We start from the raw sequence: 12,156 nt of genomic DNA, 5'->3' as shown, positions 1-12,156 counted from the left end.
TAGAGTCCTTCCCCTCTTGAATTCAGTGACAAAACTCTCATTAATTCTCATGGGGTAAGGATTTCACCTGGATGTTGCTCCCGTTATTTTAATCCTCAAAAGAATAGTAAATATGATCTGAGCAGAAATGACGGACACCAAGCTTGTGACAAAGCAGGCCACAGATTATAGACATGTACTGTCAGTAGAAGGAAGGGTTTTACTGACTTAGGTTCTCAACTTCCTGTCTTAGTGAACAGTTCTACGTAAAACTTCAGGTTCCGAGACACAAACACTTAATGCTCAAGAGACCCTGTTAAAATCCAGAAGCATTTGGATTTGGATTTGGACCCTTTGCCTAACATAGGGTCTAGAAGAAATCCTACTATTTAAGGAGAGGGCCATTTAAACCTACCAAATTATCTCTCAGCAAGTTCTAGTTTTTTTGCAAATAAGATGTTGACAAAGACATTGCCATCTGTTCTGTAAGGCATTGTGGCATTGCTCTGGTGACCCTTAAAGGGAATCATTGAGAACAACCTGTGTCCAAACAGTTCCTTAAAGTTCTAGAGTTAAGCTGTCTTCTTAAGCAGATGTTTTCCCACCTACAGACTAAACACAGATTTGAGGGCTCTTTGTAAATCCTCCTTTTGAGGAAAGTTATTTTAAAGCTTCTAGCAACTGTCTCTTTGTTTTTTAGTAGCAAATGATTTTTCTCCTCTGATTTCTGGCACATGGTAGTCTTTGCCTACAGGCTTTCCTCCCCATTTTTAAAAAACTCTGTTCTTACAGAGTTGTCCAAAGTTCTGTGACATCCTTTGTGCACAAGTGCCACACTCAATTTCCCCAGTTTCAGAATTCTTATGTCCTTTTTCCAGTGGGGCCAAAAAAAACTTCCAGATTTTTATATAACATTTTTTTTCTTGGCAATGAACACAAATTTTGAGTCTGAAAGTTTTTTTTCATTTACTGCAAGGGAACAAAGAGAGGATGTGACTCCAATAAGAATGTACTTTGCCACCTTTTCTCCTGAATGGGTAATGCTTATGTGAATAGATCTGAAATGCTACTGTGTACCAGGCATTATATAATAGATATGCATATGTCTTCAAGTACAATTTTCAACAGAACTGTTCTAGCATCTCCAAGTATTCTCTAATTAGAAAGAATGCTATATAAGTCCCATCTAGTTAGTGATTAACCTTGTCCACTCTGGAGAATAGACAGGGTTTTTTTTCTTATCTGTCAATAGTATTTCTCCAGAGGACAACATCTATCTGTCTAATATCCTAACCCTGCTTCCTATGTGCTTTATGGCCAATTGGCAGTACTAAAAATGCTCACTTGCTATTGTCCTGCTTCTCCAATGTATCTTGTCAGGGCACTTAGTGATAGCTTACCATTCCATAAATAAACATTTTATCACTTCAAGATTGAATGGGGATCCTTTATTTCTCTAACCAATTTCATTCCAATCAGGTGTGTCTCATATCTATGCTTTTAAATATTGTTGTTTTTTTTTTTTTTACAACTATTATGGCTTTCACACCAGAGAGCCACTAACAGGAACCTGGAGGTAGATTATTTTGGTGCTCAAACATCTATGTTCTCTTGGTCATTCATATCTAGTCAAGTGTGACAGAAGTGAAAACCCACCTAGGTAGAGAATGACATTGACTATTGGTGAAATCTCATTTAAAGGTAAGAAAATTGTGTATTCCCAGAATGGTGCTCCCTAAGAGAGGGCTGATGTGTTACTTATTGCCTCATTATGGCTATTTATAAGATGCCAGCATATGTTTGCATAATATACTACTATTCTTGGCATAAAAGGCGGGCATAGTTCAGATATTTATTATTCCCAGATGTTTGGGTGTGTAAAACTGGTATCAACAGTGAATTATAAGAATATCACTAAACAATTTTACTTTAGTTCTTTACCAACATCATTCTCATTAGTAGCCAGAAGGGGCATACAATACATACTAACGAATTTTTACATTAAAGTGAAAAGTCATTAATGCCTATAATATATATTAATCTATAATATACAGTAATATACAGATAAAATGTTTTATCCGGCACATCACCAACCAGAAAGCTCTATAAACTGGCATTTCTGATCTTCATTGAAATGCTGATTTATAGTCTGTTTGGCACAGGGCCAGCAGGGAGTTGGGGCGCAGAAGTGAGTGTGGACCGCGGGCTCTGGAAGGGAGTTTGTGTGCAGAAGGGGGGTTGGGGTGCAAGAGGGTGTGCTGGATCTGGGGGCCACTCACTTTGGGCAGCTCACCGCAAGTGGCGACCTGTCCCGGCTGCTCTTAGGCAGAGGTATGGCAGGCGGCTCTGCGTGCTTTCCCCCCCACCCCTGCCCCGAGTGCTGGCTGCGCAGGTCCCATTGGCTGGGAACTGTGGCCAATGGGAGATGTGGGGGCTGCACTTGTGGGCATAGGCAGTGTACAGAACTGCCTGCCGTGTCTCTGCCAGGGAGCAGCTGGGACAGGTTGCCACTTTCAGGGAGTCACTGGAAGTGAGCGCCCCCTCGATCCGGCACCTTATACTCCATCTCACATCCCAGCCCACTGCCCTGAGCCCCCCTCACACTCAAAATCTCTCCCAGAGCCCACATTTTGCACCTGCTCCTACGCCCTAGCCCTGCCCCCCCTGTCCCATCCCCCGCACCCAAACTCCCTACCTCTTAGTTAACCAGCATTATTTACTTAGTGGCACCCTCCCTTCCCACAACATGCCGGATAAAACAACTTCTACTGTACCTTCATATTTCTCATTAAAGCTACTCTGATTAAGAAAATGTTTTCTTAAAAACTGGGCTCATAAACCATTTCTAATATGAAAAGGATACATTTCCAAAAAATTTATACAATTTGAAAATTTCAGAAATAGAGAAAATAAGGATTTTGCAGAGATTTATGCATATAAGAATATTGCTAATGGTGCAGTACTAAAGAAGTGGGGATGTTGGATGAAGTTGATATCAACAGTGTAAAAGATTCAATGGTCTGCATGCTCTGAATACAGCCTTCTGAAACTTGCATTGCTGGAAGTCTCTAGTGCTATTTCTGAGAAGCTTAAATAGGCTTTTAAACTTTTTTTAAAATGTCCCACTGAATTCAATGGAACATAAGCATGAGTGTAAACTTAAACACAGGCTTAAATTATTTGGGGAATTGCGGCTTTAAGTAAAAAAGTTGCCTCAGCCATAAATAAGAAAAGCAACACTGCTTACCAGGTGAACTTCATTTAATTGGATTCGGTGCAATTATTTTGCTCACACAAGAGTACTGAGTATTTTCTGATAATATACATAGTGCTCAGACTTCATAATTTGCACAAGGAGTAGGGAGAATCAAGCCCTTTTAGTGGACTCTAGAGGGGCCTTCCTTTTCCCTCTCTCTCCATAATGACAACATTTAGGCATTGCATACCATCTGGAATAAAAGTAATCTTTGCCTAGGAATATCTGGATAACAACCACCCAGAAGAAGTAGTAGCAATATAGGTAGAAACCAAGATAATCTCATTATGGAACTACAGGATCCTCTATCGCCAGTAAAACTAATACTTCTAAATAACTACAGTACTTATTTCATCCCTCTCCAAAACTGAGATCTAGGACACTTGCCAGGGAAGTGTCACTCAAAAGAATACCAATTAAATAAAATTAAGTAACCTGTAACTTGCCTGCATCTTTTCTTTTCTTTCCCCATCCCTCCCACTTCTGTTTTTTTCTTATTCTCCCCCTGTGCTTATCTGATTCACTCAGTCACAGATAATTGTGGTATTTCTCTTGTCTGGTATTTACTTTGTTACATCCTTTTCTTTGCTGCCTTTCTCTGAAACAGCATTTCCATTCCTATGATTCTTGTCACCTCTTCATCCATGCTGTTGCCCCCATTGCTTGCATTCTCTCTCCTGTGGTAAGCCTTTCCCCTTTGCTACCCTTCTTAAATTCTCTCAACTTTCCTGCTCCAGTCAATGTTCCTTTCTTTCCTTTCTCCCTCTCCTTCTCCCTGCATGTAATGAGAAAGTACAGGATGTCTCTTTCTGCTCCCCTATTAACTTGTATGTTTCATATTTACACTCCACATCACTGGAGCCTTAAGGGCGGTGCTATTGCTGAAGATGAACATGAGGGACTGGGCCTCTTCTTCCTTCCCTTGCCAGCTATTCATTAGCTCCTCGCTGTGGTCAGAAGCACTTGATATATGGAGCAGAGGAAGCAGTCAGGTGAACAAAAGGAGGAGAGGTAGCATCAGCTTTCTGTGCAGAAACTTTGAGTTCCTTTAGGGGCAGCAGACTGCAAGTATCAGGGAGGAAGGTTTCCTCTCTTCCCTAGCAGCTGCTCTGATGTAGAACAGAGTAGCACGGCCTCAGAGGGAAATGTGGGGAAGTTGGCATCACAGTATTTGTCGACTTGAAAGACACTGAGACCAAGCAGCACTCCCAGGCTGTCTGAGAGTTTCTCCAACTCTGGCGGCTTTATCCCATGACTGAATTTGAAATGTTAACACCTGTGTTAGTTTTAAAGACTCTCTCCAGGAGGAGGTCATAGGCACAGCTCAAAGACATGTCAGAAGTATCACTGTATGGACAGAGGAACAAAAATGGTAGCTGTTAGGGACATCGAAAATCCTTCATACCAAATGTTGACCACTTTTCAAATGGGGGTCCTGCAGTTCAGTGTGTCTTGTTTTTGCTATCTGGTGAACTTGGAGAAGTTGGCTCCTTTTTAAATTAGTTTTAGAGAGTCATGTTTTTATGCAGCTGACTCCTCTTAACTATTTAAATAGCTTTCATCAGCTTTTTTTTTTTTTAAACAAGATCAAGAGACAGAATTGTGGATGAGTTGTGTATGTGTCAGGCTCAAGAATACTGGTGATGGCAAAATTTGAAAATGAAACTTAACCTGATCAGGTTGGATCACATTTACCTGTAGTGAAGTTAGCTATGTTGTTGTTTTTTTTTTGTGTGCAATGTACTACATGTGTTGTTTGGTAGAGAGAATCTAACACATGAAAATGCATGTTAAGAGCAAACTACAAAAACTAGCACTTTAAAAAGTTGTTATTGACTGTACACCTTAACAGTTAATACAAAGTTTATACAGTTCAATTTTTAAAGGGATTTTAAAAGGTATTAGGCCAAAGTATTTACCTACCTTGATGGCTGCCTCATGGTGAAAATCGGTATACCTGCAGGATTCCAGGTATGAATATAATGTGGCTCCTTCCCCCAAGGCTACTGATCCTTGGTCTGATGAGAATTTGTTTGTTTTTAGCATGTGTGACTTGCATCAAACGGTTGTGACCGCAGGTAGTAAATCTCTGTTATAGTCATGAAACTCCAAAGTAAATATTCACAAATTATAACCTAGGAAGTACCAGCCCCTATGAAGAACAGTAAATATTCTCTTGCATTTGTACAATAACATTTCTTTATACTAGGGTGATGGTCAAGTATAAACATCTTGATAAACAAGCTACAGCTTTTAGTGATACAACATGCCACTGGTGTAAATTAAATTGTCAACAAGTATTAAAAACAAAATAATGTTTTTACTTCAAAATATTTCTGACATTTCTGTTGTCAATGTTGTGTAACTTGTTTCACAGAAGTATAAGAAACTTTGATGAAAACTTTAAGGTAAGATCTATAATGCTAGTGTCAAGATAGATCAGGATTTCTGCTCTTTGTAGGCTAGGCAGTAGAGCCCTGCACGGAATTATTCTTTAATCCCACTCCTGCTATTATGCTAGGAGTCCTGTGGGACCCACAGGATCCCAGTCGTGCTGCAGGGCTCTACACTAGTCTCATGCAGGGCTCTGCTAGGCAGTGTCCCTTTAATTATTTCTGTCATGCTGCAAAGAATCTTTGTATTGTGATAAGCAAGAAGATTTCAAACAGATATACTCCAGATATATTTTTTCCCCTTCCTGTGAAAGCTAATTTTAAATTACAATTTTTTCAGTGCATTTCAGAAGTTTAGAATCCATTCATCTTGTTGTTGTGCAAAGATTTTTCTATGGGAAGTTACTAGTGATATTTACAGGTTTCAGAGTAGCAGCCGTGTTAGTCTGTATTCGCAAAAAGAAAAGGAGTACCGGTGGCACCTTAGAGACTAACAAATTTATTAGAGCATAAGCTTTCGTGAGCTACAGCTCACTTCATCGGATGCATTTGGTGGAAAAAACAGAGGAGAGATTTATATACACACACACAGAGAACATGAAACAATGGGTTTATCATACACACTGTAAGGAGTAATGCATCCGATGAAGTGAGCTGTAGCTCACGAAAGCTTATGCTCTAATAAATTTGTTAGTCTCTAAGGTGCCACAAGTACTCCTTTTCTTTTTGCGAATACAGACTAACACGGCTGCTACTCTGAAAACTGTAAGGAGAGTGATCACTTAAGATAAGCCATCACCAACAGCAGGGGGGGGAAGGAGGAAAACCTTTCATGGTGACAAGCAGGTAGGCTAATTCCAGCAGTTAACAAGAATATCAGAGGAACAGTGGGGGGTGGGGTGGGAGGGAGAAATACCATGGGGAAATAGTTTTACTTTGTGTAATGACTCATCCATTCCCAGTCTCTATTCAAGCCTAAGTTAATTGTATCCAGTTTGCAAATTAATTCCAATTCAGCAGTCTCTCGTTGGAGTCTGTTTTTGAAGCTTTTTTGTTGAAGGATAGCCACTCTTAGGTCTGTGATCGAGTGACCAGAGAGATTGAAGTGTTCTCCAACTGGTTTTTGAATGTTATAATTCTTGACCTCTGATTTGTGTCCATTCATTCTTTTACGTAGAGACTGTCCAGTTTGGCCAATGTACATGGCAGAGGGGCATTGCTGGCACATGATGGCATATATCACATTGGTAGATGCGCAGGTGAACGAGCCTCTGATAGTGTGGCTGATGTGATTAGGCCCTATGATGGTATCCCCTGAATAGATATGTGGACAGAGTTGGCAACGGGCTTTGTTGCAAGGATAGGTTCCTGGGTTAGTGGTTCTGTTGTGTGGTGTGTGGTTGCTGGTGAGTATTTGCTTCAGATTGGGGGGCTGTCTGTAAGCAAGGACTGGTCTGTCTCCCAAGATCTGTGAGAGTGATGGCTCGTCCTTCAGGATAGGTTGTAGATCCTTGATGATGCGTTGGAGGGGTTTTAGTTGGGGGCTGAAGGTGATGGCCAGTGGCGTTCTGTTGTTTTCTTTGTTGGGCCTGTCCTGTAGTAGGTGACTTCTGGGTACTCTTCTGGCTCTGTCAATCTGTTTCTTCACTTCAGCAGGTGGGTATTGTAGTTGTAGGAATGCATGATAGAGATCTTGTAGGTGTTTGTCTCTGTCTGAGGGGTTGGAGCAAATGCGGTTATATCGTAGCGCTTGGCTGTAGACAATGGATCGAGTGGTATGATCTGGATGAAACCTAGAGGCATGTAGGTAGGAATAGCGGTCAGTAGGTTTCCGATATAGGGTGGTGGTTATGTGACCATCACTTATTAGCACCGTAGTGTCCAGGAAGTGGATCTCTTGTGTGGACTGGTCCAGGCTGAGGTTGATGGTGGGATGGAAATTGTTGAAATCATTTTTATGGCTGACTTAGAACAACGCTTCCTCAGCTCTCGTCCCCTAATGCCCCTACTCTACTTGCGCTACATTGATGACATCTTCATCATCTGGACCCATGCAAAAGAAGCTCTTGAGGAATTCCACCATGATTTCAACAATTTCCATCCCACCATCAACCTCAGCCTGGACCAGTCCACACAAGAGATCCACTTCCTGGACACTACGGTGCTAATAAGCGATGGTCACATAACCACCACCCTATATCGGAAACCTACTGACCGCTATTCCTACCTACATGCCTCTAGCTTTCATCCAGATCAAACCACTCGATCCATTGTCTACAGCCAAGCGCTACGATATAACCGCATTTGCTCCAACCCCTCAGACAGAGACAAACACCTACAAGATCTCTATCATGCATTCCTACAACTACAATACCCACCTGCTGAAGTGAAGAAACAGATTGACAGAGCCAGAAGAGTACCCAGAAGTCACCTACTACAGGACAGGCCCAACAAAGAAAACAACAGAAGGCCACTAGCCATCACCTTCAGCCCCCAACTAAAACCTCTCCAACGCATCATCAAGGATCTACAACCTATCCTGAAGGACGAGCCATCACTCTCACAGATCTTGGGAGACAGACCAGTCCTTGCTTACAGACAGCCCCCCAATCTGAAGCAAATACTCACCAGCAACCACACACCACACAACAGAACCACTAACCCAGGAACCTATCCTTGCAACAAAGCCCGTTGCCAACTCTGTCCACATATCTATTCAGGGGATACCATCATAGGGCCTAATCACATCAGCCACACTATCAGAGGCTCGTTCACCTGCGCATCTACCAATGTGATATATGCCATCATGTGCCAGCAATGCCCCTCTGCCATGTACATTGGCCAAACTGGACAGTCTCTACGTAAAAGAATGAATGGACACAAATCAGACGTCAAGAATTATAACATTCAAAAACCAGTTGGAGAACACTTCAATCTCTCTGGTCACTCGATCACAGACCTAAGAGTGGCTATACTTCAACAAAAAAGCTTCAAAAACAGACTCCAACAAGAGACTGCTGAATTGGAATTAATTTGCAAACTGGATACAATTAACTTAGGCTTGAATAGAGACTGGGAATGGATGAGTCATTACACAAAGTAAAACTATTTCCCCATGGTATTTCTCCCTCCCACCCCACCCCCCACTGTTCCTCTGATATTCTTGTTAACTGCTGGAATTAGCCTACCTGCTTGTCACCATGAAAGGTTTTCCTCCTCCCCCCCCCCCCCCTGCTGTTGGTGATGGCTTATCTTAAGTGATCACTCTCCTTACAGTGTGTATGATAAATCCATTGTTTCATGTTCTCTGTGTGTGTGTATATAAATCTCTCCTCTGTTTTTTCCACCAAATGCATCCGCTGAAGTGAGCTGTAGCTCACGAAAGCTTATGCTCTAATAAATTTGTTAGTCTCTAAGGTGCCACCGGTACTCCTTTTCTTTTAGTGATATTTATTAACACTAACTGGAATAAAATGCCTAAGCCCAATGCCTTTTAAAATGTGTGCATTTAGTTTAAGGTAACTTTTTATCAAAACATCAGTAGACATTTTATTTTTAGAAATGTATTATCTCATAACTTTTTTTTTCTCCGATTTTATTTTCAGTGGGTCTCTCTGAAAGTTCTTTTGTCTCGGTATGGTAAGCCATTGAAAGACTATGAACTCTGGGCATTATGTCATGAATGCTTATTTACTCTACAGACTTACATGGATTATCCAGGTAGTGTCTTTGGTGCCTCTAAATACTCTAGATGTATATTCACTTGCATAGATTATTGTTGAATATATATCAGTATTTTTCACTGTATATACCTATTTAAATGTTTGATGCAACTCAAATGAAATTTTAAAATACTGTGGTTGACTTCAGTTATAGAGGCTGTGCTTTTAAATTTTTAGTATACTTGGAGTTAAGTTTCTTGCATTTCATGGGAAGAATATCTCTTTTTTACTGAACTTTTGGTATGTCTGAAGAAATGTATAAAGTAAAGAGATTAATTTCCCTGGGTGAGTCTGTGCTGTACCTTTAACAAGCCCATGGCAGGACCTCTGTACGTTCCAGCAGCCTCCTGGGATTTCATAGTGTTCAGAATCTCCACAGTACTGTGTGCTGAGGTCATTTTCCCCACCACCACCACCAGATACCCTGGGATCTGGCACTGGAGAAATCTTCCCACAGTGGGAACTTGAGCATTTAAGGCCCATTTTTACTGCTGTGCCCTTTGGCATAAAGAGGCTGCAGTTGGGGGTGAGGATTTCATGTGTGGTCCTGAATTTTAGTAGGAATCTTGAACATGTTTGGTCCAGCTTACACTAATGATAAACCTGAAGAAGCTCCAATATAAAGAGTGTTTTTTTTGCTTTGCTTTCTGTTTGTTTTAAAAATTCTGCCTAAGAATATTGGTTAAATCAGTAGCGAATGAATATAAACAAATCACTAGTAAAATAAAATAATTTATAGCATTTTTTAGGATTGCGTTGATTCAGCCATTTTTATCTTTTTTATAATATAAAAATATTACAAGGAAAATTAGCTATAAGTAGATTTTTGTGCAGTTTAAGCTATGCAGCTCTTAAACTTTAGCTATACTTCTCCTGGTGATTTCAGCACCATAGTGCATGCCCCTGATGTTTGGAAAGACTCCAAATGACTGCATATAATAGGCCAGATTCTAATTTAATATGCCTAGCAAACCTCTGCTACTGCGCATATACATGTATCTGGAGCAGCTGAGTTTCAACATACTGATACAATCTGAGATCTGAACTTTGTCTAGCATTTGAAAATTAAAAACTGTTTAAATAAATATTAAGGTTGTGACACAAACCAATAAATGGGAGAGTATCCTTTCTAGCATCTTCATTTTTGGGTTTTCTGCCTTTCAGTGTGAAACTTTTGAGCCGAATATTATTGTTCAATTTAGAATCGTTCTGATAAGGCTGTGTGTGTGTGTGTGTGTGTGTGTGTGTGTGAGAGAGAGAGAGAGTATATCTGTACATTCATTATAGAATTGCTTTAGGTTTCATTTACTACTTAATGAAAAACTCTTAATCTTATTGATTTTTTTGAATGCCCCCTTCCCAGCACAATCTTAAGAATGATTCATTGTTCCCATTCTTGAGTCTTTTTTAAATGTGTATTTTTAACCTACTTTGTCTTAATTATGGCAGTGAAAGACTGATAAAATGAGGAATGATGACTGTTTAAATGGCAATAGGAATCTGTCTGGCTTGATTAACTGTTCATTTCCAGACTTTTTAAAAAATAGGTTTCTGTAATTAAATTCATTTTAACCAAAGCTTTTTTTTTCCTTTTCAAATTTGGGAATGGTTTTTAAGTACAGGATCTCATTTCAATTTAAACATCCGATATATGCCAGGCAGTACATGAAATCATTATGTGAAAACCTATACAGTAAATAGTACTTACACAGTATACTCCATTTTGGTATTAGTATGTTGAATGAGGGAGTTGGGTATATTAGATTTCTATACATAATATATGCCCCCTCCTCAGGTTATCTATTTTGATGTTAACCTGCCTGACTGCCAGAAGTTCAAAAGAGGCTGTTGAGGGAGAAACAGAAGGAAATGAAAAAATAACACAGATAAGAGCTCTTTGATGAAACAATGGATGGGCTTTCAATGGGGATGAAACTACCTGACTTGCTCCTTCCAGGCTAGAATGGTTTACTGTTCCCAAGGGTAAAGCCTGGGATGAAAGACAGTGTATCTAAGGCCATGTCTGCACTACCACTTATGTCGCTCAGGGGTGTGAAAAAACCACTCCCTTGAGCGACCTAAGTGTTGCACAGCGCTATGTCGGTGGGAGAGAGCTCCCACTGACATAACTATCACCGCTCGTTAGGGGTGGTTTAATTGTGTTGATGGTCAGCATAGAGCGACTGTGCGAGAGATCTTACCGTGGTATAGCTGCATCAGTCCAACTGTGCTGTTCTAAGGTCTCTCGTGTAGACATACCCTAAATCTCAAAGACCCTAGGAAAGGGAGGTGTTTTGGATAGCTAGGGAAGACACCCAGGGTGTCAGTGAAAGCTGACACACACACATGCTGAGAGCAAGCCAGGTTGTTTTCTCCCTGCCAGGAATGGAGTTAGCTGGGCTGAGGAGAACTTACAATGGTCAATACCCACGTGTGTTGGCCTCTTGTTTTTATTCTTTTCTCTATATGTTTTGTACCTTTGGTGAGAGAATAAATAAAGCTTTGTTTTGAAGATGCTGTTTGTGTCATTGCACACGAGTCATAGGCTTCTGAAGGGAAACTTTTACTGCTGCCAAAACGGAGTTGGGGCTGTGTCAACACAGTGGAGAACTAGTGGGGCAGCAGCCCAGAGATCCAGTCTGAGTGGTTGGTCTGTGTAGTTCCATCCAAAGTGAGGTGCTGGAAGCCAGATCTGTCGTCTAAGGTGTGCACTCGAGAGGCACAGTTTGCCAAGTAGCCATGACAGTTACGTAGAAGGAGAATAAACTTTTGTTGGCATGTGAGGGCCCACCTAAATTTGCAGCTT

General features: G+C 40.7%; 1 protein-coding gene across 5 annotated transcripts in view; it reads left to right on the top strand.

Moving 5' to 3' along the window:
* The window catches only part of KNDC1 (kinase non-catalytic C-lobe domain containing 1), a 137,584-nt gene that overhangs the window by 48,376 nt on the left and 77,052 nt on the right, over positions 1–12,156 (top strand). For all 5 annotated transcript variants that reach the window (XM_038411317.2, XM_043518885.1, XM_043518886.1 and 2 more), the window contains exon 7: positions 9,234–9,348. In XM_038411317.2, coding sequence (XP_038267245.1) covers positions 9,234–9,348 — 115 coding nt within the window. The remainder of the gene's footprint in view (positions 1–9,233; positions 9,349–12,156) is intronic.

The sequence above is a fragment of the Dermochelys coriacea genome, chromosome 7, assembly GCF_009764565.3.
Source record: "Dermochelys coriacea isolate rDerCor1 chromosome 7, rDerCor1.pri.v4, whole genome shotgun sequence".
In the NCBI taxonomy this organism is placed as follows: domain Eukaryota; kingdom Metazoa; phylum Chordata; order Testudines; family Dermochelyidae; genus Dermochelys; species Dermochelys coriacea.
Note: the sequence above shows the minus strand (reverse complement) of the source record. Positions and strands in the feature narration are given on the sequence as shown.